The 27,483-nt window shown below is 38.3% G+C and overlaps 1 protein-coding gene across 2 annotated transcripts in view; it reads left to right on the forward strand.

The window, feature by feature from the left end:
* LOC124113295 (low affinity vacuolar monovalent cation/H(+) antiporter-like) overlaps window positions 1-27,483 on the forward strand; it is a 142,324-nt gene that overhangs the window by 56,555 nt on the left and 58,286 nt on the right. For both annotated transcript variants that reach the window (XM_046473595.2, XM_048388008.1), the window contains 4 exons: window positions 1,876-1,937; window positions 2,800-2,955; window positions 10,122-10,235; window positions 26,381-26,461. In XM_046473595.2, coding sequence (XP_046329551.1) covers window positions 1,876-1,937; window positions 2,800-2,955; window positions 10,122-10,235; window positions 26,381-26,461 — 413 coding nt within the window. The remainder of the gene's footprint in view (window positions 1-1,875; window positions 1,938-2,799; window positions 2,956-10,121; window positions 10,236-26,380; window positions 26,462-27,483) is intronic.

A 27,483-nucleotide genomic window follows, 5' to 3' on the forward strand; every position in this document is an offset into this window, starting at 1 on the left:
AATATACGGTAATGAAAACGCAGATAAAGCAGCTAAACTATCCCTCAAAATCCCAGAAATAAGCTTAAACTTACCCATCTCAAAATCAGAAATTAAAAGTGTAAACAAGCAAAAAATCACCAAAAAATGGCATAACCTATATCTAAACTCAAATAGCCAAATCAAAAAAGTGCTCAGCAAACCACTAACCAAACCAAAAATTCTCCATCCATCCAAAAAAATCGACAGAGTAATCACTAAACTCCAAACAGGACACACCAACCTAAATAACCACCTAAAAAAATTTAAAAAACACACTACAGGTAACTGCCCGCACTGCAAACAACCAGAAACCCCAGAACACGCACTCATCCACTGCACACACTACCTAACACATCGAACCGCATTACAAACCACCCTCAATCTAAACAAGGCTCTAACTCTAGAAGCAATACTAAACCCACAAAATAAACTAGAAAACTTCAAGGCCTTAGGCGTATTCTTAATCAAAACGGAACTAATAAAACGCATCTAAAAACACAATAACTCACCAAATCAAAATCACATAAACAAACAAACATCCACCATACCCAGCTCCCTTAGTTCTCCTCCCCAATCCCATCGGCATCTATTCCAAATCTCAAAATTCCCAAATTCTATATAAGCAACCCCTAAAACCCCCCTCTTGGGTTGCACAGACCACTTTCGCCCCTTTCGGAAACACATTAAATGGCCTGGCCGGGCCCGTGTGCGAAATACGCATCAGTCGGAAAGCGCACGTTAAATCTCCAAAGTAAGTAAGTAAGTAAGTCAGGAACCATGAGCAAAGATTTTTTGTGAGCTACATTATTGTGGAGAAAGAATTGGCTGCTGCACTGGCATCCAGGCTGTATTGGGCGAGTGTGGCAGATACCCTATTCGAGTATATGCTTTGACCAGATGTGTGAAATATTGGCTGAACATACTAAAGATGCCAGACTTCCGTTTACCAAGAAAGTGCTACAATATGTCGTACCTATATGATGAACATGGTCGTGTCAATTGGGTAACTAAATTAAGGAATTGTCTTTGTAAACTTGGGTTCGGAGATGTATGGAGGTTCCAAATGTATATGGAAACTGAAAGTTTTTTTGCTTAATATGTTTAAACAATGTTTGAAAGACAATTTTCAGCAGATCTGGCATAGCAAACTTCTTGCAAGTTCAAAAATGTCATATTATGATTGTTTTACAACTTATGTTAAATGTGAACCTTATTTGTCATTCTTAAATTCGCAAAATATGAAAACAACCCTCACGAGATTCAGACTGAGTTGTCATACTTTGGAAATTGAGAATGGATGTCATTATAAAATTCTGAGAAATTTAAGAAAATGCAAACTTTGTAAATTAGACTGTTGAAACCGAGTACCACTTCCTGCTTATTTGTCCATCATATGTCAAGTTACGGCAACTATATCTCAAAGCAAAGTTCTATTGTCATCCTAACTTTCATAAATTTAATATGCTTCTGTCATCACCAGATACATATATTATTACAAATCTAGCAAAATATCTATATTATGCAAATGAAGTAAGAAATGCAAAATTGAATGTTTAAAACTTGTCTATACTCAACTTTTGTACACAAAGGCCTGTGGCCTATATGTATTGGAAATAAAAAGATTGATAACTGGTATCCAGGCTAGAAGGTTCTGCCCAGGTTCTCAAAACTAGAGCTATTTCTGCATTAAGAGATAGCGCAGACACCAAGACAAGTGAATATGTTGGTAGAATGTACAACTTTCATTTGTCTCAAACATTTCTATTTTGTCAATTTTGCACTAACCACTTTGACAATATGCCCAGGGACCATTACTCAGCTGTTTCAAATATGGCATGATTGATCTTTTTCCAGGTAAATTTTGTTGGATGATGGCATGGTATTTCTTCTGGCCATTTGGAAAGTTTGTACATCAGGTAAGATATACACTGACAGTACTTCCACAGTTATTACACTTCACATATTTTTTTAACAAGACAGAAGTCATTCTGTGTAAATCAACAATAATAGCTCACAGACTCCTTATTTACTCATTAGCATAACAAACTGTAGACAATGATAAAGTCGGTGACATATTGTTCAGCATAATAATGCAACACAAGCGAGTAGTCCCAAAGGAGGCATAACCTAAGTTTGTTATGTTGTTCACTGGAAAATAATTGCATGGTTAGCCACTCCCATTATTTACAATATAATACCTCTTACATGTGCAAATGTAGGTACCATTGCTGCAGAATCGCTGACATGTGATACTTCCTAATTTGAAATTGTAAAAGCCTTGATTATCTTAGCGCTTTGATATTCTTGAATGTTTGGCCACAGTATTGCCTTTGGGATGAAATGAACTTTCCCTGAAGGCATAGATATACTTAGATTTAAACAGCACAGCACAGCCAAATTGGATGTCATTTAAATATTCGTGGCAGTAAAGGTGGTTTGAATAATGCACTTCTAAAAAAGTGCAATATAATAAATAAGAACAGCCTCAGTTACCAGAGACTATATATACTGTCGGTATATGGTCTCTGCAGTTAGGTTCTCCTATTGCATGTTTTATGTTTGTTACCCATAATATTTGTTGTCATCATTATTGATAGCCTGAAATACTGTTGTAGATGTGTCTCAATCAATAGCGCTTCTCCATATAGGAAAGGTGACTGATTTAATTTCGACAGTTTACTCTTTATATCCAAAATAATATGTGAATATAATGGTCATGCCATCAATGTTTGTGTATATGCTTTCGTTACTTTACAGAGCACTTTGGTACTGTTTCAGATACATGATGTCCCACTGTACTCTGTAGCTGAGTCAAGTTATCGTGATGTCACATTAAGACAACCCAATGGAACAGGACACATTTCAGAAAATACTGCTCTTTTGGCATCAGATGAGAGCAAAAATGGACATCATTCTGCACGCAAATCTCTCTTGGTGGGTAAAATTAGAAGTTTAATGAAACTGTCATTTATTAACAATGTGAACTCTTGCAACAATGCCAACACTTAAATCTAGTAAACAGGCACAAACGTGCCTGGTGCACACTTGGTTGACAGAACACTCATGGCTAGGATGGATAGTATGATGATACATTGGTGGATTGTTCATCTAGGACAGACTGTTAGACACATTGGGTACATGATACATTGGTTGATTGTTCATCTAGGACAGACTGTTAGACACAATGTGTACATGATACATTGGTTGATTGTTCATCTAGGACAGACTGTTAGACACAATGTGTACATGATACATTGGTCGATTGTTCATCTAGGACAGACTGTTAGACACAATGTGTACATGATACATTGGTCGATTGTTCATCTAGGACAGACTGTTAGACACAATGTGTACATGATACATTGGTCGATTGTTCATCTAGGACAGACTGTTAGACACATTGGGTACATGATACATTGGTCGATTGTTCATCTAGGACAGACTGTTAGACACATTGGGTACATGATACATTGGTCAATTGTTCATCTAGGATAGACTGTTAGACACAATGTGTACATGATACATTGGTCGATTGTTCATCTAGGACAGACTGTTAGACACAATGTGTACATGATACATTGGTCGATTGTTCATCTAGGACAGACTGTTAGACACATTGGGTACATGATACATTGGTCGATTGTTCATCTAGGACAGACTGTTAGACACATTGGGTACATGATACATTGGTCGATTGTTCATCTAGGACAGACTGTTAGACACATTGGGTACATGATACATTGGTCAATTGTTCATCTAGGATAGACTGTTGGACACATTGGGTACATGGTACATTGTTTAGTATTCATCTAGGACAGACTGTTAGACACATTGGGTACATGATACATTGGTTGATTGTTCATCTAGGACAGACTGTTAGACACATTGGGTACATGATACATTGGTTGGTTGTTCATCTGGGACAGACTGTTAGACACATTGGGTACATGATACATTGGTTGATTGTTCATCTAGGACAGACTGTTAGACACATTGGGTACATGATACATTGGTTGGTTGTTCATCTAGGACAGACTGTTAGACACATTGGGTACATGATACATTGGTTGATTGTTCATCTAGGACAGACTGTTAGACACATTGGGTACATGATACATTGGTTGGTTGTTCATCTAGGACAGACTGTTAGACACATTGGGTACATAATACATTGGTTGATTGTTCATCTAGGACAGACTGTTAGACACATTGGGTACATGATACATTGGTTGGTTGTTCATCTGGGACAGACTGTTAGACACATTGGGCACATGATACATTGCTTGGTGTTCATTTAAATCTGTACCATGTGATGAAACAGCCCCTTTCAATGTAGACCCCCTAATCATGTAACTTGTCACATGATCAGTATTGACGTGCCACATCCTGAATATTGACTCACCCAATGGAAAAGAAGGTGGCGTCTGGTAGTAACATTTCACGGTTCATATCTAGGATGCATGAAGTTTGGTACATGTCATCCTTAGGGATGGAATTAGTAGAGCTCTTCAGAGACCATTATTGAAGCTGAAGGTAACTGGAATGATCAAGGTAGTTCGGCTCCTTTGTGTACCTAAACCAATCATCTGTGCTTGTATATAAAGTTTGTAAGAGCATGCTCCCATGTTTTCAACTAGAAATATTCAAGCCTGTGATTGGCTGAAATTGAAGGTCAAGGTCAAATTGAGGTACATTCAAATTTCTCATGAAGGTAGCTAGAGTCATGGGACTCTTTCTTTTGGAAATGTGTATCTACAAAGTTATAGAAGTTATAAAATTGAGGTGCAAGTAAATTTCTTGTTAATGTAGCTAGAAGCATATGACTTTCTATTATGAAGTCGCAGTGCATATGCACATGTTTTCCCAAATCAGAAGGGATAATTCTATTGGCCATTGAGTACTTAATCACATATTATCATTCACATTGGGTGTCATTTTTTTCTCTTGTGTAACTCTTAACAGTGGTAAGTGTGTAAGTTACAATAAGTGAGATGTTGCATTATTCACTGCAGTAGAGTTCATGTACATGTAACACCTGCATTCAGTCAGTAAGAAAAGATCTGTGAAGACATGTGTATGCAAGCTGAAAATGCTACATTGGGTAATAACACACAGTGTCCTCATACTATTAAGTTATCAAATTTCATCATGTGTATTTGTATGCAAGCAACTCAAAATGAATCAGGTTATGGTGATTAAGTTTTCAATTTTCTGATTACTATTTTTAGAGGCATGGAACTTCCTGCTTCAGAGTTGTATTGCATTGTTCATTTCACAAACTAAAAGTGATTATGACTTGAGTAAGGTAGATAGAAGCACAGTTTGGATGAAGACAGGTGGAGATGGAGTTGTTTCTGTTTTTGTATGTAATGCAAACACTTTTCTCATTTATCAATTCGTATTTTTGCAACCGAATTACTGCTGAACACTCTCTAAGACACTGGTTACTGGGTGAGAACATTTTATTCCTGGTGTCTTACAACACATCCTGCAACAATATAGCATTTAATAAATACAGCATCAATTTAGGTGAAATAGAAATGACAGATTATATGACAATTAACAACAAGGGGTGATAACTCATTGATTAGCTCATACATTCAAATGAAATAGATATGGTACAGACACAGACGCCTTAATGCAATACGCAAGTCAAATGAAATAGATATGGTACAGACACAGACGCCTTAATGTAATACGCAAGTCAAATGAAATAGATATGGTACAGACACAGACGCCTTAATGCAATACGCAAGTCAAATGAAATAGATATGGTACAGACACAGATGCCTTAATGTCATACGCATGTCAAATGAAAGAGATATGGTACAGACACAGACGCCTTAATGCAATACGCAAGTCAAATGAAATAGATATGGTACAGACACAGATGCCTTAATGCAATACGCAAGTCAAATAAAATAGATATGGTACAGACACAGACGCCTTAATGCAATACGCAAGTCAAGTAAAATAGATATGGTACAGACACAGACGCCTTAATGCAATACGCAAGTCAAATGAAATAGATATGGTACAGACACAGACGCCTTAATGCAATACGCAAGTCAAATGAAATAGATATGGTACAGACACAGACGCCTTAATGCAATACGCAAGTCAAATGAAATAGATATGGTACAGACACAGACGCCTTAATGTAATACGCAAGTCAAATAAAATAGATATGGTACAGACACAGACGCATTAATGCAATATGCAAGTCAAATGAAATAGATATGGTACAGACACAGACGCCTTAATGCAATACGTCAGTCAAATGAAATAGATATGGTACAGACACAGACGCCTTAATGCAATACGCAAGTCAAATAAAATAGATATGGTACAGACACAGACGCCTTAATGCAATACGCAAGTCAAATAAAATAGATATGGTACAGACACAGACGCCTTAATGCAATACGCAAGTCAAATAAAATAGATATGGTACAGACACAGACGCCTTAATGCAATACGCAAGTCAAATGAAATAGATATGGTACAGACACAGACGCCTTAATGCAATACGCAAGTCAAATGAAATAGATATGGTACAGACACAGACGCCTTAATGCAATACGCAAGTCAAATGAAAAAGATATGGTACAGACACAGACGCCTTAATGCAATGCGCAAGTCAAATGAAATAGACATGGTACAGACACAGACGCCTTAATGCAATACGTCAGTCAAATGAAATAGATATGGTACAGACACAGACGCCTTAATGCAATACGCAAGTCAAATAAAATAGATATGGTACAGACACAGACGCCTTAATGCAATACGCAAGTCAAATAAAATAGATATGGTACAGACACAGATGCCTTAATGCAATACGCAAGTCAAATGAAATAGATATGGTACAGACACAGACGCTTTAATGCAATACGCAAGTCAAATGAAATAGATATGGTACAGACACAGATGCCTTAATGCAATACGCAAGTCAAATGAAATAGATATGGTACAGACACAGACGCCTTAATGCAATACGCAAGTCAAATGAAATAGATATGGTACAGACACAGATGCCTTAATGCAATACGTCAGTCAAATGAAATAGATATGGTACAGACACAGATGCCTTAATGCAATACGCAAGTCAAATGAAATAGATATGGTACAGACACAGACGCCTTAATGCAATACGCAAGTCAAATGAAATAGATATGGTACAGACACAGATGCCTTAATGCAATACGCAAGTCAAATGAAATAGATGTACTACCCAGTATTACATAAACATATACCAGAATGCAAAATCATTCCTACTTGGTGGATGGCACAAGGGTGCAGATGTAAGCGCCACCAAGCCAGAAGCACTAAGTGTACCTAAAATCTGATTGAACAAGATACAACATTAATTCTGCAGTAACTACAAATCATTATATCTATTATCTTTACAAACGCATGGAACACATCAAAACAGCTTAGGCTGTGACCACATAGTCATTCATACTTACATTCACATATACACTATTCTTCCTATCATATATGAAATCAGTCAATCAAACGCTCAAACATGCAACAGTTCACTCATAGGGAAAATAGAAATACTTGAATGAATTAGATTAGTTATTTGATAGTTTTTATATTAAATTCTATACTTCAAATTCACTAAAACCAGGCTGAAGTATTATTTGCACTTAGGTTAGATTTACCATTGTTATGGTTGAATTTACTGGTTATATTTATAAATAAACAATACAACTATAGCATGTAAAGGTGTACACACTTATAAACCTGTGTAACAGAAACTGTGAGGTATTTACAAGTGTTGATGACTCCAATCTACATGTATAACTCAGTCCTGTTAGTGCAAAGGGTGAATGTGAAGTGCAGATTTGAAATAAGAAAGAGGGCAAGAGTTTAACTGATCCAATTGGCGTTGATTAAATCAGGCTATGTAATAATGTTGTAGCCCTACCTGTCTACTCTTTATTAAATTAGAATGAAACTAACTATAGAGCTAATAATAGACCCAACTTTTAAACTTTTTGAGTCCTTATAAGTATAGTCTGTTTCAAAATGACCAAACCTGTTGATAGAAAAATTCATTCATTAGTTAAAAATGGAAAATGATATACCTGCAATTCTCTAAGCAATTGTCAGTATACAAATATCAATACAACACTTAAATTACTTAAAACTAATATGTACATGACTGTATAATACAATAATACAAACGAATAAGTACATGACTGTATAATACAATACAAACTAATATGTACATGGTTGTATAATACAATACAAACTAATATGTACATGGTTGTATAATACAATACAAACTAATATTACATGACTGTATAATACAATACAAACTAATATGTACATGGCTGTATAATACAATACAAACTAATATGTACATGACTGTATAATACAATACAATCTAATATGTACATGACTGTATAATACAATAATACAAACTAATATGTACATGACTGTATAATACAATACAAACTAATATGTACATGGTTGTATAATACAATACAAACTAATATGTACATGGTTGTATAATACAATACAAACTAATATGTACATGGTTGTATAATACAATACAAACTAATATGTACATGACTGTATAACACAATACAAACTAATATGTACATGGTTGTATAATACAATACAAACTAATATGTACATGGTTGTATAATACAATACAAACTAATATGTACATGACTGTATAATACAATACAAACTAATATGTACATGGTTGTATAATACAATACAAACTAATATGTACATGACTGTATAATACAATACAAACTTATAAGTACATGACTGTATAATACAATTATACATACTAATATGTACATGGTTGTATAATACAATACAAACTAATATATACATGGTTGTATATAATACAATACAAACTAATATGTACGTGACTGTATGATACAATAATATGTATCTGCCACATTTTCAGCTTGTCATGTGAGACCTAGACTAACATTTAGTCATGGACATGAAGTTATCTTATTTAGGAATATATATCTACAAAATACAAAATATTATCTGAGCTTCATTTCAGAGCTGAGACAATCTAGACTTGCCAAATATCATTCTAGACTTAGTTGGATGTATTTTTTTTTTATTCTCTGAGGTCTGTAGGACCTGGATTTGCCATTATTTACTGCAACACTGACCAACCACTAACAGTGACAAATCACATGACAAGGCACCAAATAAACACTGAATAATTTTTGCCATATCATTGCCATGTATCCTATTAAAAAAATCTTATGATTTTCAACAGAAGTCCTCTTCATTATCAACTATCCAATATTAGTAGTTTGAATTATAGTACACTGCTTCACAAGTCTTATGCTCTTGTGTGAAGTGTGAAAACCTCTCTTTTATGTGTGCTCCTGCCAACATCTAGAGACTTTATTTTGATAGTGATCACATTGAAGTAAAAGTATTGAAGACACATATCGAGCAGGTGATGTAAAGTTTGTCTGAAACGTAATCTCTTTTATTCAATCAGTCTCCTAATATCTCATGCTTTTTCGATATATTTGATAAAGTGGATTGTGTTTACAATTTAACAGTATTGGTAATCTCATTTATTTCATGACAGATTCCAGGCTAGGATTGGCATGCATTTCATGATTTATTATATGCCATTTCCATTGGTTGGTATGTCATCTGGAACAAACAGATGACCAGTGCCTGCCTACATCTTTTGCACTTTAATGAGACACCCAAAACAACAGAACCAACAGTTTTAGTGCTTTTCACCAAGTAACGAGTCAAGTGTGGTCAGTTGGTTTACTCAAGTTGATCAAACAGGGATCACATTAACCCTTGGCAACCTTGTACAATAATATTTAATAACTAAAAAATTACTGTTCACCCAGGTGGTAAAATGTCTAGTGCAGCAACGGCAGAGGGTAATATATATACGAAAGTAACAGATTACAGAATTTCAAAGTTAGTACTACTTTCATTAATTTCTTGATACGTTTTTGGCTTGTGGTCATCACTTTCATTACTTTAGGGACACATAATTTTCATGATTGACAGTACATGCATCAAAACAGGAAAGGTATTCTTTTTACTGACTTTAAAAGTTTGACATGTTGTTATTTCAGGTTCGCCCTCAGACATACATCTGGTGTATATTGGGTATACCACTCCTCCTGACAGTACACTTCATTGTGTGGTTCATCGCCTGGCTTTTTGTCATCTCAATTCCAATTGCAAAGGTTTGTGAATGTCTTTTCACTTTCTAGGAGTATAATAAGGCTCAGAATAATTACCTCAGATTAGTGTTACCTACCCACCCACCTAAACCCATATCTCACCTACCTTTATCTCAAGCATGTGTTTATGAATCAAATAGTGATGATACCCAATCTCATTAAAATCAGAGGACATCCCATTACGGGTCATGTCAGAACGACCTTTCATCCGACCAATCAAAGCGTCGCTTATCAGATCATGAAAGGGAGAATCAGAATGTGTTTTCTAATCATGCAACCTCGAAAACGTTAACATAGGGTATTCTGAATGACAGTTACGGCCCGTACGACGGATTCCGTCAAAATTATCGTCTATATCTCGCTTCCATGGGATAAACATTTGAATGGAGGAGCCATTGCACATTACTTGGGAAGCACTGCCATACAATTGCAACCATATATTAGACATTCCGGAATGTTCGTTTGTTCAGTTTTAAATTTTTTAACTGTGTCAACATATTTTTCAGGCATAGTCTGAAATGGAAGTCGTCAGATTGCAACGAGTACAGTAAAGCTTGAGAAGGCTGCTTTCTAATTGGTTGATGTCGACTTCTGGTTAGTAGTTTCAGTGGTCGGTCAGAGTTCACGAAAGATCGTTCTAACGTGACCCATAATGGGATGTCCTCAGATCTTTGTTTAGGGGCAGTGAGAAATAAGATCTGATTTTAATGAGATTGTGATGATACTAGGTGTTTGTGAAAAGGTGAGCGTTTCCTGCCAAACTGGTGGCAGTCGTGACAATAAGTCTGTTTGAAAGCACACCTGAGGCCTTGAATATTGTATCTTGATAAAAAAACAACTTTTGAGCAAGAATCTCATGACACTCTTTGAAATTTATGTGGAAAGAATGTGCCAGATTGTACCTGAATAATTGTGAAACATAGACACAAGAGGCTTTGAGCTGCTGGAATCTTGCTCAACATAAAGGGAAGCTTGACTATTGGAAAGTTGAAGTCATCCGCCTTGTCATACAGTATTGTTCATAGTTTCATTGTCACTCTGAATCTTTATGCATAGATCTATATTTGAAACAGATGAGGCAGCCTCACTGGTCTCTCATTTCTAGCTCAGGTGGGCAAATCAGTGGAGGGAAACTGACTGTTTGACTGTTATTGAATGATGTCTGACTATGACAAGCCCAATTTCAACTTCTTAGCCATATTTCCTTGTTTTGATTTTGCCAGTCTGTCTGCACAAAGAAACTGATCAGCAAGGAGGGGAGCCCTACTGGTGCCCACGCGGATGCCTACCTCATGCCCATATGCCACATCCCCAAATTTCACTTAGATGTTATCTTAGTATCTCACCTATTGTTTTTTCAGTCGACAACTGAGGTCATTTGCTTTCTTTACTATCGTGGCTCAGCCCGGTAAAGGTCCAGATGCTAAGTTCTACAATGTAAGGGAGACAACTCTCGGAATACACTGTATGCTACAAGTAGCGTTGTGTCATTTGTACCTGTGCAAGGATGTTAAACTTTCATCTTGATACTAATTGTCCTGAACCATTGAAAATAAAGATGCAGCATGTCCACATCAGCACACCAAAAGACAAACAACCTGCAGATCAAAGAATGAAGTTCTCTTAACGTGTCATGTGGGACAGTGGTGTACAAAGCTGCAATGCCAAATGACATGACACTGAAGTAAATAAGACTGTAACTGCATGTTGCAACAAAGTTCAAGAATAGTACATTTGTTCTTGCAGATTTAGAAACATTGTGGAAATTTTGTTACTTGTTTCGCCATTTCATTGATGTCAATTCTGGTTTTTGAAAGGCATTTAGAAGTGATTCACATAAGGAAGAGAATATATGGATGTCAACTTTATTATGAGGAACACAACGTTTCGGAGTATATCCTTACTCCTTCATCAGGTGAATGAATGCCTTACTTACTTATATTGGAGATTTTACGTGCGCTTTCCGACTGCAGCGTATTTCGCACACGGCCCGGCCAGGCCATTTAATGTGTTTCCGAAAAGGGGAAAAAGTTGTTTGGCAATCCAGTAGGGGTGTTTTACTGGTTGCTTATATAGAATTTTGGAAATTTGGAAATTTGGAAAAAATGCCAAGAGGGTTTGGGGGGCGAACTAAGGGAGCTAAGTATGGAAGTTTGTTATTTAGGTTGGTATGTCCTGTTTGGAGTTTAGTGACAGGTGAGTTTTGGACGGATGTAGAATTTTTGGTTTGGTTAGGGGTTTTTTGAGAACCTTTTTGACTTGGCTATTTCAGTTTAGATATAAGTTATGCCATTTTTTGGTGATTTTTTTGTTAGTTGACACTTTTAATTTCTGATTTGGAGATGGGTAGGTTTAAGCTTATTTCTGGGATTTTAAGGGATAGTTTAGCTGCTTTATCTGTGCTTTCATTGCCGTATATTCCAACGTGGGCGGGGATCCAAATGAATACTATTTGTTTGCCTGCCTTAGTTAAATCGTTTGAGCTTTTTAGTATTTGATTTATTACTTCAGGGCGGTTTTTGTTGTTTTTATTTTGGAGGGCTTGTAGTCCACTGAGCGAGTTGGTAAGTATTAGAATTTTTTGTTGTTTCTTAGATTGTTGATTATGAAGGGCTGAGGCCATGCCCATTAGTTCGGTCGTGAATATTGATTGATTGTTTGGGAGTCGGTAGGATTGTGTGGCTTTAGTTGGTTGTGTGATGTGGACTCCGAAACCTGTGTGTTTGGAGATCGGATCTGAGGATCCGTCTGTGTAAATGTGACACCAATTTGGCCATTTTCATGTATGTATGCCAGTGTGGTGGTTTTTGCTATGTTTGGGTCGGTTTGTTTATGGGTGTGGGTGTGTTTTAAGTTTTGGGGTGAAGATATTTGATTTTCTACAGTTTTGTTTAAGATTGTTTATTTAGTGTTCATTTAAGTAATTGGTTATTCTATGGGATATTGGAGTAAGTAGAGGGTGTTTTCGAGCTAGGGCTTGGTTTTGGGGGCTGATATTTTTGTTTATTAGGTTTTGGATTAGGGGGTTGGATTGAGACGCGGCCCAGAAATTTAGGGTTAATTGTTCCCTACGTAGATTAAGTGGCATTTCTCCTGTTTAGGCCTGGAGTGAAGTGTAGGAGGTACCATGTTGAGTGAGTGTTATTAGTTTTAGAGCCTGATATTGGATTGAGTCTAGTTTTTTGCTTAGGGATTGGTTAAGGGTGTCGTATATGGCACATCCGTAGTCTATTTTAGATCTAATTAGTGATATATTGAGTGAGAGGAGGGTGTCTTTGGAGGCCCCCCAGTTTGAGCCAGTTAGGCATCTTAGCGTATTTAGATCTTTGCTACATTTAGTTATTAGATTATTTATGTGAGCATCCCAGGAGAGATGTTCATCGAAAATTAGTCCTAAGAATTTGGTTTGTTTTAGGAATTGGATTGGTTTGTTGTTTAGCTGGAGTTTTGGGGAGGCGGGTTTCATGTTTTTGTGTTTAAATACTATTCCTGTAGTTTTTTCCGAGTTAAGGGAAAAGCCCCATTTGTCAGCCCATTGCTGTATTTTTTAAGTAGGTTTTGGGCCATTTTAACGCTTTTTGTGCGGTTCCAGAGGGCTCCATCATCCGATAATTTAGATGTGTTTATTTTAGGAGAAAGGCCCTTGAATAGATCATTTATCATTATATTGAAGAGTGTGGGGCTGAGGATACTGCCCTGTGGAGTGCCATTTTCTAGGGGACATTGGTCCGATAGCGTTTGGTCTATACCCACGGTTATTTTACGATTGTTTAGGAAGTCCTGGATGTAGTTTATTATTTGACCTTTGAGTCCTATTTTTTGTAGTTTTTGTATTAGCCCGTCGTGCCATACCATGTCGAAAGCTTTGGAGAAGTCTAAGAAGATGCCTGTAGTATATTGTTTGCTGAGTTGTACTGTTTTAATGTCCTGCTCTAAACGGGCGAGGTTATCTAAGGTTGAGCGGCCAGGAGTGAAACCACTTTGATCTGGGTTTATGATGTTATTTTGAGTTAGGTAATGTTGTAGTCTGTTTTTAGCCATAGATTCCATTACTTTACATAAGTTTGAAGTTAAGGAAATTGGTCTATAGGAGTTGATTAGCTGGTTTATTAGGTTTAGGGATTGGTATGACTAAGGCCTGTTTCCAGGGAGTAGGTACTTGTCCGTTTTGATAGATGAGATTGTTTAAGTAGTGCCAGGAGTAGTTTAGGGGGGAGTTTTTTAATTATTTGGTAGGAAGTTAGGTCCAATCCTTGGGCTGTGCCCTTTTTCCTGTTTTGGATGACGTAGAGTAGCTCCTCCATTGTGTAAGGGTGGTTTATTTCTAGGTTGTCATTATTTGGTTCTTTGGTGGATTTGTTTTCTGTTTTAAGTTTATCTTAAATTTTTTGGCTAAAGTTGTTACTGCTTACGGCCAAAAAGTGGTTGGCGAGGTAATTTGCCTTTTCGGCGGGGTTTGTTGAATTATTAATGTTAGGTGGTTTTTTTATGACGTTTTAAGCCTCTAATGGCGTGGATTTTGCGCCAGACCGTACGGTTATTTATTTCTTCACAGAATTTTTTCCAGTTTCTGGTTTTAGATATTTTGACTAGACTTTGAACTTGGTGGTTTAGTTCGTGAGCTATTTTTAGATGTTTATAGTCAAGTTTGGCTTTATTGAAGGTGGATTTACGTTTATGTCTAGTTTGTTCTATTTCCTCTTTCCACCATGCAAATTTGGTACCGTAGGTTTGCCTGTTTTAGTTGTTTTAAAAGGGATGGAGGTTTTGGCTGCGTTTATTATGTAATCTGTTTTTTACAGTAGATTTCTGGATCATTATTTTCTAATTCGTTTAAATTAGCCTGATTGCAGATCACTTGAAATTGGTCCCAGTTAGCTTGGTTATAACGGAATTTTGGTTCTTGATTTTCTGTTTGTATGGGTACGTTTGTATCTCCTATGGTTATGTTTATGGGGAAGTGATCACTACCTAGTGGGACATCGTGTTCTTCCCATTGAGTACTTTGGGCTAGATCTGCAGTGCATATAGTTAGGTTGATAGCCGACATTTTTTGGTTAATCTTATCGTACCTCGTGGGTTGGTTGTTATTTAGGAGTACTAGGTCGTTTGTTTCGATCCATTCGGATATTAGTTTGCCATGATTATCTATTTTATCATTTAAGCTCCAGGTAGGATGGTGAGCGTTAAAGTCTCCTAGGAATATAGTGGATTTGTTGCTTATTTGGAGTAGCTTATTTAGATCCTCAGGTTGGTCTTTTTGTTCTACCCAGTGGTATATATTAATGATGTTTATCTTTTTGTTATTTAATGTGATTTGAATGCCGTTAGCTTCTAGGTTTGGCGTGTCTATCTTTATTTCTTCGTAGTTTATATCTTCCCTGATATATATTATCAGTCCTCCTGCAGCTCTATCTGTTTTTGGTTTAGCTCTATCTGTTCTAACTGAGTTATAGTTCGGTAGTGTGAATTTGGATTTTTGGGAGAATTTAGTTTCCTGAATACAAGCAATATGTGGGCCTTTATCTCGTTTAAAATTAGCTTTTAGTTCATGGCCGTGGGAGGTGAGTCTGTTGGCGTTCCACTGAAAAATATTTAGTCCTTCCATTATTGGGGTCGGGTGTTTGGTAATTTTGGTTTTAGTTTTATTTTACTTGGTGACTTCTTTTAGGTGGAGGTGAAAGAGGAAGAAGGGGAGATTGGTTAAGTTTAGATTGAATGCTACTTTGTGGAAGGATTTCATGCTAGCGTTTGGTGAGTTTTGACTATGCATGTAAGCTAGGAGTAAAGTGAGACTATTTAGGTTCTTGATGTTGTTTACTTGGGTTTTTTTGCGGTTTAGTTTTTTGTTTCTTTTAGGGGCTGAGAAGGTAGTTTCATTTGCTTTAGTTGGAGTAGCTTCGATTGTTTCTTCTGTTGTGGAGTACTCTTCTTCATCAGTTAAGTTAGATTTAGCTGTTTGGGTTTCCATAGGGGTGGCTTGCGGTGTGGAGGGTTGTGTTTGGGCTTGCGGGGTGGGCGTAGCTGTGGATTTAGTGTTTGTGTATTTTGGTTGTGCTTGCTTGTGAGGGAGTGTTGGTTGTTGCCTTGTGGGCTGTAGAGTGTTTGGATGAGGGTCGTGTTGTGGTGGTCGTTTTGTGGTTTGTTTTGCATGCGGGTGTTGATGTTGTGGCTATGTGAGGTATGGGAGAGTTGGTGGGTGGTTGTGTGGCTGCATGTGTGTGTGAGGTGGGTGCGGTTTCTATGTCGTCACCCCAGACAGAGCTTGCGGTTATGGGTGTGGTGTTTGTTTGAGGGATGGTGTTTGGGTGCGGTGTAGGGAGAAGTGGTTTTGATGCGATGATGCAAATTTTTGTGTTTGGATTTTGGCCGTTTCTATGTTGATGTGTTTGTTGGCCTGCTGGGTGAGGGTGTGTCTGTGTGGGCATTGGTTTGAAAGTGAGGTGTGTTTGATGGATTTGCAGTAGATGCACCAGGGTGAGCATGTGCCTATGCAGTCTGTTTGTGCGCATTTTTTACATTTAGTTTTTTGAAATGTGCATTGGGAGGCTGTGTGATTATATTTGAGGCAGTTGGAACATTGTTTGACCTGTTTTATATAGGGTTTGACTTCTAAGTTAGTGTGGGCTCCGAAAGATATGTGTTTAGAGGCTTCGGGAAATCTAGCGGGGTTTTTTAAGTGATAACAATTGAGGTTGGGACTGTTTTTCCGTTTCTAGTTGAGGTGATTCTGTGGGTACTTGTGATTTGAGGTTGAGGGTTTAGGTCTTGGTTTATGTTTGCCTCTAGGGAGTAAAGTTCTAAATCTTTAGTTGTTTCTCTTGGATTGACTCTAATTATGCCTCGGGTGTATTGCTGCCAGTTTGGTTTTTGTTTGATTACGGTAACGTGGAATATTTGAGTTATTTTATTGGCTACCATTAAGGATTCTTGGTTAGGGAAAATAATTTGGTATCCTTTGTTGGCTTTTTTAATGTTGCTGTAGTTTATCTTTTCTCATTTGAGCCAGAGTCCTATTTTGTCTATTGAAAGTTGGTGTGAGTGTGGTGCCTGAACCTGCGGAGAAGAAGTAGAGGGCGAAGGTGGTGAGGAAGGCAGCCCGGGAGGGTGTGGGCGATGGAGGTGGAGTGGATGTGTTGAGTTTGCGTTTTTTGGTGTTTTGAGGTGGCTGGTTTCGTGGGGGTGGTGTTTTTCGTGTTTTCGCCATACTCGGTCGGGACGATGTTTTCGAGTGACCTCCCGGAAGTGTTGTGCGCTTCCGCAGGCGTGGGTGAGTAAGGAGCTGGGATGTCTGCGAGTGTGACGTTGCAGGTGTCAGTCATGTTGTTTGGGTGTTGTGTTGGAGAGTTTGAGAGCATGTGTTGTGGTGAGTGGTAGTGGAGTGGAAGTGGGGAGTGGTGTTTTGGGGAGATGAGTTGGTTTGTTGTTTTTACTGGACGAGTTGTGTTTAGGAGGTGGAGGAGGGTGCGGTGGTTATTATGTCTCCCCCAGAATGGAGGGAGACATATTGTTTTTGGCACGGTTCCCGTCGGCGTCGGCGTCGGCGTTCCCACCGTTTCCGGACCATAACTCAGAAACCGTTTAATATTTTTTTGCGAAACTTTGTATACACATTAACCCAGCACTGAATGGGTGCCTTTTGCTATTTAGAGATTTTTGACATTTTTATTTTTTCTCGTTTCCATGGAGATAAGTTGAACATAGGCTCTGAATGGGGGTAAGCTTTGTTTCCTGACCATAACTCAGAAACCGTTTAATATTTATTCGCGAAACTTTGTATACACATTAACCCAGCACTGAAGTGGTGCCTTTTGCTATTTAGAGATTTTTGACATTTTTATTTTTTCTCGTTTCCATGGAGATAACTTGAACATAGACTCTGAATGGGGGTAAGCTTGGTTTCCGGACCATAACTCGGAAACCGTTTAATATTTTTTCGCGAAACTTTGTATACACATTAACCCAGCACTGAAGTGGTGCCTTTTGCTATTTAGAGATTTTTGACATTTTTATTTTTTCTCGTTTCCTTGGAGATAAGTTGAACATAGGCTCTGAATGGGGGTAAGCTTGGTTTCCGGACCATAACTCGGAAACCGTTTAATATTTATTCGCGAAACTTTGTATACACATTAACCCAGCACTGAAGTGGTGCCTTTTGCTATTTAGAGATTTTTGACATTTTTATTTTTTCTCGTTTCCATGGAGATAAGTTGAACATAGGCTCTGAATGGGGGTAAGCTTTGTTTCCTGACCATAACTCAGAAACCGTTTAATATTTTTTTTGCGAAACTTTGTATACACATTAACCCAGCACTGAAGTGGTGCCTTTTGCTATTACAGTTTCCATGACATCACATATGTCATTGTGTAGAAGACCTGCAGAGTCAGATACACGGGCAATTACATCACAGAGACTTTCCTTTGTGCCATATAACATTGCTACATCATTTCTGATATGTTGGGGATATTAATATATATTTGTGTCCAAACTCTATTAGTACTTTAAGTAGATTTTCTACAAATACTTCAGTAACAAGAAAACTGTGCTACTTAGATGACTACACTGTCAGGTGGGTAAATGATTGAGGGATTAGTGTTGTTGATTAGACGCTGAAGTGGTGCCAATTAGTTGTTTGAAATTTCTAGTAGTTCTATTTTTGTCTCTGTTATTTAGTAATGGAGGGTGGGAATGAAGAGATGGGGTTTAACGTGAAGTAAACAAATGAATGGGGGTTAGGGGAGTGGGGGGAGACATATGTTTTTACGAGTAAAAACACTTTCTAGTTTGTTGTTGGTTTTAGTAGGAGGGTTTTGGAAATAGATTAATCATTAAAGATGTGTTTTGTTGCTGGAAGGCTGGGATTAGATGTTGATGAGCATGGTTTGTGTTTTTAGAGCGATGGACATGGTTTTGAGATTAAGGTGTTGTTTGAAGTATTGGTTTAGTATTGGACTAGTGGAAAGCGGGGATTAGGAGATATTTAGTCGAAGGAGTGGAGGTATGTGTTTAAAGAGGTGAGTGGTGGGCGTGGGTGGTGAGTAGGAAAGAGTGTGAGTTGTGTTTAGGAGATGGGGGGATTAGGTGTTTGTTGTTTTTAGGAGTTGGGTCAAAGGGTGTATTTGAGTGGTGGGTGTGGGTAGTGAGTAGAAATGAGTGCGAGATGGGGGAGGATAAGGTGTTGGTTATTTATAAGAGTTTGAGATGAAAGGGTGTGTTTGAGTGTTGTTGTTTTTAAGGATTGAGGGGTTTTGTGATTAATTCGGTGAGGGTGATTTTAAGAGTATGTGAATAAGGATGAAAGGATAACGTGATAATTACTGATTGGTTCTCCTTGGCTGGCTAACAGGCAATGCTCTGTGCTGGCTTGGGAGGTGTTGCTCGCTTGGAGTACAAACTGCCTTACTTACTTACTTTGGAGATTTAACGTGCGCTTTCCGACTGATGCGTATTTCGCACACGGGCCCGGCCAGGCCATTTAATGTGTTTCCGAAAGGGGCGAAAGTGGTCTGTGCAACCCAAGAGGGGGCTTTAGGGGTTGCTTATATAGAATTTGGGAATTTTGAGATTTGGAATAGATGCCGATGGGGTTGGGGAGGAGAACTAAGGGGGCTGGGTATGGTGGATGTTTGTTTGTTTATGTGATTTTGATTTGGTAGATTATTGTGTTTTTAGATGCGTTTTATTAGTTCCGTTTTGATTAAGAATACGCCTAAGGCCTTGAAGTTTTCTAGTTTATTTTGTGGGTTTAGTGTTGCTTCTAGAGTGAGAACCTTGTTTAGATTGAGGGTGGTTTGTAATGCGGTTCGGTAGTGTGTGCAGTGGATGAGTGCGTGTTCTGGGGTTTCTAGTTGTTTGTGTAATGGAAGTTTACACGCTACACTCGCCACAACCGGAACAGGAAGTTACCTTGGTTCATACGGGTGTTTCGAACATCCGGGTTTTGGGAAAGGGATATTTAAGCTCGTGCGTGCCGCACGAGCTTCAGTCAGCGTCTGGCTCCGGGGACAGGCTTGCCGGAATCTGTGCACACGTGCGTTCGGTATGGTAAGATAATTGTATTATTAGTAGTTTGTTCTTTTTATTTGCCCAGTCACACCATTTTTTCTTTATGATTAGGTTATCATGTTTGTTATAATGGGATAGATTTAGCACGTAGCTTTGTAATATTTTCTGCTGGAAATTGTGTGCCAGTGTTGGTTAGGCTAAAGAAGTTTCAAAACTTTGGACCCGGTGTGTCAACCGAGAGTGTATTAGATATGTTCGAGGACTGTGAATAGTGAAAGCGTTTGACGCCTCTGTGTCTATCGTTCGACCGAGTGTGTTCGATATGTTCGAGAACTGTGAATAGTGAAAGCGGTTGACGCCTGTGTCTATCGTTCGACCGAGTGTGTTCGATATGTTCGAGAACTGTGAATAGTGAAAGCGGTTGACGCCTCCGTGTCTATCGTTCGATATTGAGAATACTTCCATTGGTTTGTAACAACCAGTTTGTGTCTGAACATGTAACACATGTATACTGGTCGAGAATACTTCCATTGAGTTGTCACCAGTTTGTGTAGGAATTTGTAACACATGTATACTGGTCAAGAATACTTCCATTGAGTTGTAAACCAGTTTGTGTAGGAATTTGTAACACATGTATACTGGTCGATAATACGTCCATTGGTTTGTAAACCAGTTTGTGTAGGAATTTGTAACACATGTATACTGGTCGAGAATACTTCCATTGAGTTGTAAACCAGTTTGTGTAGGAATTTGTAACACATGTAAACTAGTCGGTAATACTTCCATTGGTGTGTAAACCGTTGTCTGAACATGTAACACATGTATACTGGTCGAGAATACTTCCATTGAGTTGTCACCATTTTGTGTAGGAATTTGTAACACATGTATACTGGTCGATAATACGTCCATTGGTTTGTAAACCAGTTTGTGTAGGAATTTGTAACACATGTAAACTAGTCGGTAATACTTCCATTGGTGTGTAAACCGTGTCTGAACATGTAATGCATGTATACTGGTCGGTAATACTTCCGTGGTTTTATATTTAGTGGGTTCTGAACTGGAAATTCTTGTATATCATTTACAAAACACTTGAAAATGGTAATAAATCAGTATGTGGAATAATATTGTAGTTTGTCCCTTTGTTTAGGATTTAAGCTTTACTCTATCACTCAGAGTGCCACCCAAACTGGGAGAACCTCGTTTGAATATTTGTAAGCGTAACAAGAGTTTATGCAAACTCTTGAGGCGGGAAATGAGTCTTTAAAAGTAAATCGCTTACAAATTGGCGTCGTCGGCAGGAAGGATGTGGTAACACTAGTTCGTTTAGTGGGTTTCGAGATGTCATTTTTTCGCCTGCATCATTTTCTTCGCTGAGTCACTTGAGTAGCAATGTGTCAGAAGGAGTTCCCGCAGTGTCTGATACTGGTTATGTAAGCGTAACAAGAATTTAGAGCTGGTCGGCAAGTTTGTGCCAACCCAAGGTTTGCGGAATATGTATCATAGTTTTATGGGTAGCTTAGTCATGATATTTTTTTATGGCTAATTAACTACCGGTAGATTTGTGCACTTGGACATATGAATCTGATATTCCATGAGTTTGTGGAGGGGAACGCCTTTCGTGTGGAAGAAGGGACGCCTTGTGAATGTGAATGTGAATGTGAAAGTGTGATTGTTATGTGAGAGGGAATTTCAACTCATGTGCCAAGTATGCTGGTTAAATTTTGTTGGCCTGTGTTTGGATTTACTCTGTATTTATAAGTTTGTATGCATTCTTGAGTTTTGAATATGTTGCTCTGGGTTTAATGTTTTGCTAGAGTTCTGATATGTTCTGAGACTTTTTGATATGTTTTGATATGTTCTGAGACGTTCTGAGATGTTCTGAGATGTTCTGATACGTTCTGATACGTTCTGATATTTGATACTTTTTGATACGTTCTGATATGTTCTGAGACTTTTTGATATGTTTTGATATGTTCTGAGATGTTTTGAGATGTTCTGATACGTTCTGATACGTTCTGATACGTTTTGAGAAGTTTTGAGATGTTGTGAGATGTTCTGATATGTTTTGATAAGTTCTCCTGTGTTTTATTCAAGCACTAATGTTTGCTCGATTTTGCTTGTTCAAAACTCTGCTTGCTTGGTACTTGGTTGCTTGAAATTCCGCAGCTCGAGATTCAGTCTGTTCGAGTATGTTGGCTCGAAATCCTGTTTGTTTAATATTCGGTGTCCTCAGGATTTCAAGTGCTCGTTTTTGTTGTAAGCTAGAGATAAGGTAGGTATATTTTAGATTGTATTTTAGGAGTAGAAATGTTTATATAAATTAGGGATAGGGTTACTTAGCAGACGTATTGTTTGGTGCCTTTTCTTTTTCAATGTATATATTTCTTAAAATTTCATATCAATTTTGCTTTAAATTCCCATATTGTTAAAATCTTAATTGTAACCTTTTCTGTACCTGGAGCCCGCAACTCAATTTTTTTGTTCCACATTACTGTACTGCATGTTGATTTTGTTTTGGGTGGACTGTGGCTTGGTGTCAGAAGTGATTTTTAGAATAATTCGTGTGTAATATATCTACACCTATGTATTTACAAGTGAATCGGTATGGTCTGTATGGCAAAGACTGTCCCCATGCTGAGGATTGCGGAAGAGGTTCTTTCTGACCAGCACGAGGGTGGATGCCTGGAGGCCGTCCTTTGTCCATGGAGGGGGGGTGATGTAACGGAAGTTTACACGCTACACTCGCCACAACCGGAACAGGAAGTTACCTTGGTTCATACGGGTGTTTCGAACATCCGGGTTTTGGGAAAGGGATATTTAAGCTCGTGCGTGCCGCACGAGCTTCAGTCAGCGTCTGGCTCCGGGGACAGGCTTGCCGGAATCTGTGCACACGTGCGTTCGGTATGGTAAGATAATTGTGTTAGTAGTAGTTTGTTCTTTTTATTTGCCCAGTCACACCAATTTTTCTTTATGATTAGGTTATCATGTTTGTTAATAATGGGATAGATTTAGCACGTAGCTTTGTAATATTTTCTGCTGGAAATTGTGTGCCAGTGTTGGTTAGGCTAAAGAAGTTTCAAAACTTTGGACCCGGTGTGTCAACCGAGAGTGTATTAAATATGTTCGAGGACTGTGAATAGTGAAAGCGTTTGACGCCTCTGTGTCTATCGTTCGACCGAGTGTGTTCGATATGCTCGAGAACTGTGAATACTGAAAGTGGTTGACGCCTGTGTCTATCGTTCGACCGAGTGTGTTCGATATGTTCGAGAACTGTGAATAGTGAAAGCGGTTGACGCCTCCGTGTCTATCGTTCGATATTGAGAATACTTCCATTGGTTTGTAACAACCAGTTTGTGTCTGAACATGTAACACATGTATACTGGTCGAGAATACTTCCATTGAGTTGTCACCAGTTTGTGTAGGAATTTGTAACACATGTATACTGGTCGAGAATACTTCCATTGAGTTGTAAACCAGTTTGTGTAGGAATTTGTAACACATGTATACTGATCGAGAATACTTCCATTGAGTTGTAAACCAGTTTGTGTAGGAATTTGTAACACATGTATACTGGTCGATAATACGTCCATTGGTTTGTAAACCAGTTTGTGTAGGAATTTGTAACACATGTAAACTAGTCGGTAATACTTCCATTGGTGTGCAAACTCTTGAGGCGGGAAATGAGTCTTTAAAAGTAAATCGCTTACATTTGCAGTGTGGGCAGTTACCTGTAGTGTGTTTTTTTATTTTTTTTAGCTGGTTATTTAGGTTTGTGTGTCCTGTTTGGAGTTTCGTGATTACTCTGTCGATTTTTTTTGATGGATGGAGAATTTTTGGATTGGTTAGTGGTTTGCTGAGTACTTTTTTGATTTGGCTATTTGAGTTTAGATATAGGTTATGCCATTTTTTGGTGATTTTTTGTTAGTTGACACTTTTAATTTCTGATTTGGAGATGGGTAGGTTTAAGCTTATTTCTGGGATTTTGAGGGATAGTTTAGCTGCTTTATCGGCGTTTTCATACCGTATATTCCTACGTGGGCGGGTATCCACAAGAAGGTTATTTGTTTGCCTGCCTTAGTTAGGTCGTTGGAGCCACTAAGTATTTGATTTATTAATTTAGGTCGGTTTTTGGTATTTTTGTTTTGGAGGGCTTAAGTATTAGGATTTTTTTGTGGTTTTTGGATTCTTGATTATGGAGGGCTGAGGCCATGCCCATTAGTTCTGCCGTGAATATTGATTGGTTGTTTGGAAGTGGGAAGGATTGTGTGGTTTTAGTTGGTTGTGTGGTATGGACTCCGAAACCTGTAATTGGCACTGATAGGTGTGAAAATGGACATAGCAAGGGGCAAATTGAAGCCAGCTTGGCAATTCGCCCCAACAAAGATCAAAGCAATAAGTCCCAAGCATTAGACAGATAGGTTTCCTGGTCACAGTTTCTTTTAGTCTTGTGTTGAGGGGTCTAAAGTCACATCCTGAAGAACGTAAACCATAACATCATATGTGGGAAGCCACCAAAGTCCTGTCTACCAACAACAACAACTGGCGACAAAGGAAACTACAAGAAGCCATTGACATCAGGAGACACCAGCCAGCCATGAACCGTGACCAGGGAACCAATCTGCCCTGTGCTTAATTTGTGTTCCTCATAATAAAGAAGTTGACATCCATATATTCTCTTCCTTATGATTTCAATTCTGTTTTCGTTTTGTCAAAGAATGTTTTTTTGGTGAAAAAATCCTTCCTTCCGGTTTGTTTGTTGTAGTTTTATTGTGCATTAAACTTGTGTCACGTTAGAATGGATTTGTCTTCATTGGTATGGTGGCAGCGCTTTGAATCTACACTAATACCGATTTCAGCACACGGAAACCGTAATACAAATCCAGTAACCCTCAGACGTTAAACATATGTGTGTAGACTACGAGCTGAAACTTCCGAAATGCCCATCAAACATTTGCACAGGATCTTGTAAATTGGGAAGCGAACGTAAAACATGGCCAACGCAAGAGCTCCCTAACAATGGCAGTTAATGAAGAATGAGAAAATCAGTTCTCTCAAAAACTGGAGGCAGAAGTTAGTATACATTCTTTGCAATAATTTCTCCCCATTCCTGGCAGATGGTAGCACCTGGTTAAAGAAGACTGCTGTTAATCCACTCAGAGGGTTACAGAATAATAGTGAGGATGTTCATGAAAGTCAGCGGAAAACAGCTCAGCAGAAAAACATATATCTTGAACTCATGTTGGGCCAGATTGCCAACTACTATACTGTCATCAGCAGGAATTCAATTATCCATAATTCTACTTCTGTTCAAGATATTTGGCAAAAGATCCGGCTCTGTTACGGCTTCCAATCTCCAGGTGCTGAGGCTGGCGTCACCCGGCCATCATGGTATAGATATTGATCAAGATGAAGACCTTACACCAACACTTGAAATTGCTTCAATTTATTCATCCTCAGCTTGTTAAACAGAAATACATAGGGAAGTTGAGAAATCAGACGTTAGCATCTTTGAAACCAGAGATCTCACAAGCTCTTTCCTCACTGATGGATGAATCACACACTGTTGAAGACACCAAGGCTTTAAGAACAGCATCCTTTTCAACAAACAAGCCAAGGCAAAATTACATCAAACCGGCTAGACAAATGAGAATCTGTGTTAGTCCCCAGTATTTATGCAGTGACAAACTATTGTTAAGTGGCTGTTAACATTATTTACTGTTGACTACATATCCAGTTGAGCTACAGTGCTGTGGCACTACTTTTCAAAATGTAACAACATGTGGTCTATATGTGGTTTGTATTGCTGCACAGCATGTATGTGGCGGTTTTGGGTTCACTTTAAAAAGCGATATGGTTTGACCTTTCACTTTGACAGTGCCCTTAAAATCACTCACAATGTATTCTTGGAACGACCTCCCTTATGAAGCTGAAATACATGTGCATATTTCTTTTTTTTTAAATCATAGTTTATTAAATTGTTGTGATTTTATTGTTTGGTTAACACATGTCCATCCACATATGAAATATGTTCTTCAGATAACACACAAACAATACATTGCATCATACATTACTGGCAGGGCATGTAGTACTACCAATAAGTAAATGTTGTGTTTTGTTAAATGTTTAACTTTTTTCTGATCAGGTTAACAGCAAGACAATGATGAAGATATTATTTCTACCCCCTGAGGAGGTTGATGTTGAGGGCTCCAGTGAGATGGCTGTGGTATGTATGTGGCCCCTTAAGTTTAATAGCAGAGAGTTACATCTGGCTCATTTCAACACTGGACAGGGGTATTTGTACAGGATAACCACTTCATGTGACATGCACTATTATTACTATTCTTAATTCCAATATCAGGGAGTTATCATCTGCCATTAGACAAACCTTTAAAGTACACCATGCAGAGAGGAACAACAAAAAATCAAAATATTTACTGGATTCCGGGATGCAGCCAACTTGGATACAGACAGGTGACACAGGCAGGCACATCACCAGGCGGCTCTACTCAGCATCAAGGAATAGACCATGTTTTCCTGCTTTTGCTACAATTTCTCCTTGCATTAAGCCAGCATTGCCCTGAGAAGTCTTGGTATTGTGAAGCCTTGTGGTTGTGGTTCCTACTGATTTTTATTAATCATGTCATATCGACTATAATTCAGCTTTGTCAAGTTGAGCATGTAATGTTGTGCACTGATATTGCTGAGAATAATAGACCAAGTTTTTTAGGCCGAGTTCGGCAAGGCGAATACTGTCTGCGTATTTCCCCAGTGCATCATTTCAGTGGGCTGGAGTTGCCTCTTGATTTTGCACTAGCTGTACATGAATCTAAGCGGTCGTACTGGAATGTGTTAAATATCTCATTAAGGTGACATCTGTGGTTCAGTGGCTCTGTGGAGGATTTCTTCTACAGTAGTGTCATTTGTATCCTCCCTGCCATCTCAGATTTCTATTCACAGATGCTTAAAGACATTGCCAGTGAGTTTTGGGAGACAGTCACCAAAACAACTCTTTTGTCGGAAGTATGTAGGAATTTAACATGGTGGGGGTGAATAGAAGTAAATCATTGTGTACCTTAATCAATCTGAACAAATGGTGGTCGCGAAAAACCCCATATTGTCCCATTGAATTATCTTCAACTTGTGTTGATTTCTACATTTTCTCCTTGAGTTTGTACAGGGGTGACAAGCTCCTGGAATATTACGAAATTGCATGATAACACAACCCAAATTCTGTACCCTTTGATG

Source organism: Haliotis rufescens, unplaced genomic scaffold (genome assembly GCF_023055435.1).
Source record: "Haliotis rufescens isolate VD_foot unplaced genomic scaffold, xgHalRufe1.0.p SCAF_7, whole genome shotgun sequence".
NCBI classification, from domain to species: domain Eukaryota; kingdom Metazoa; phylum Mollusca; class Gastropoda; order Lepetellida; family Haliotidae; genus Haliotis; species Haliotis rufescens.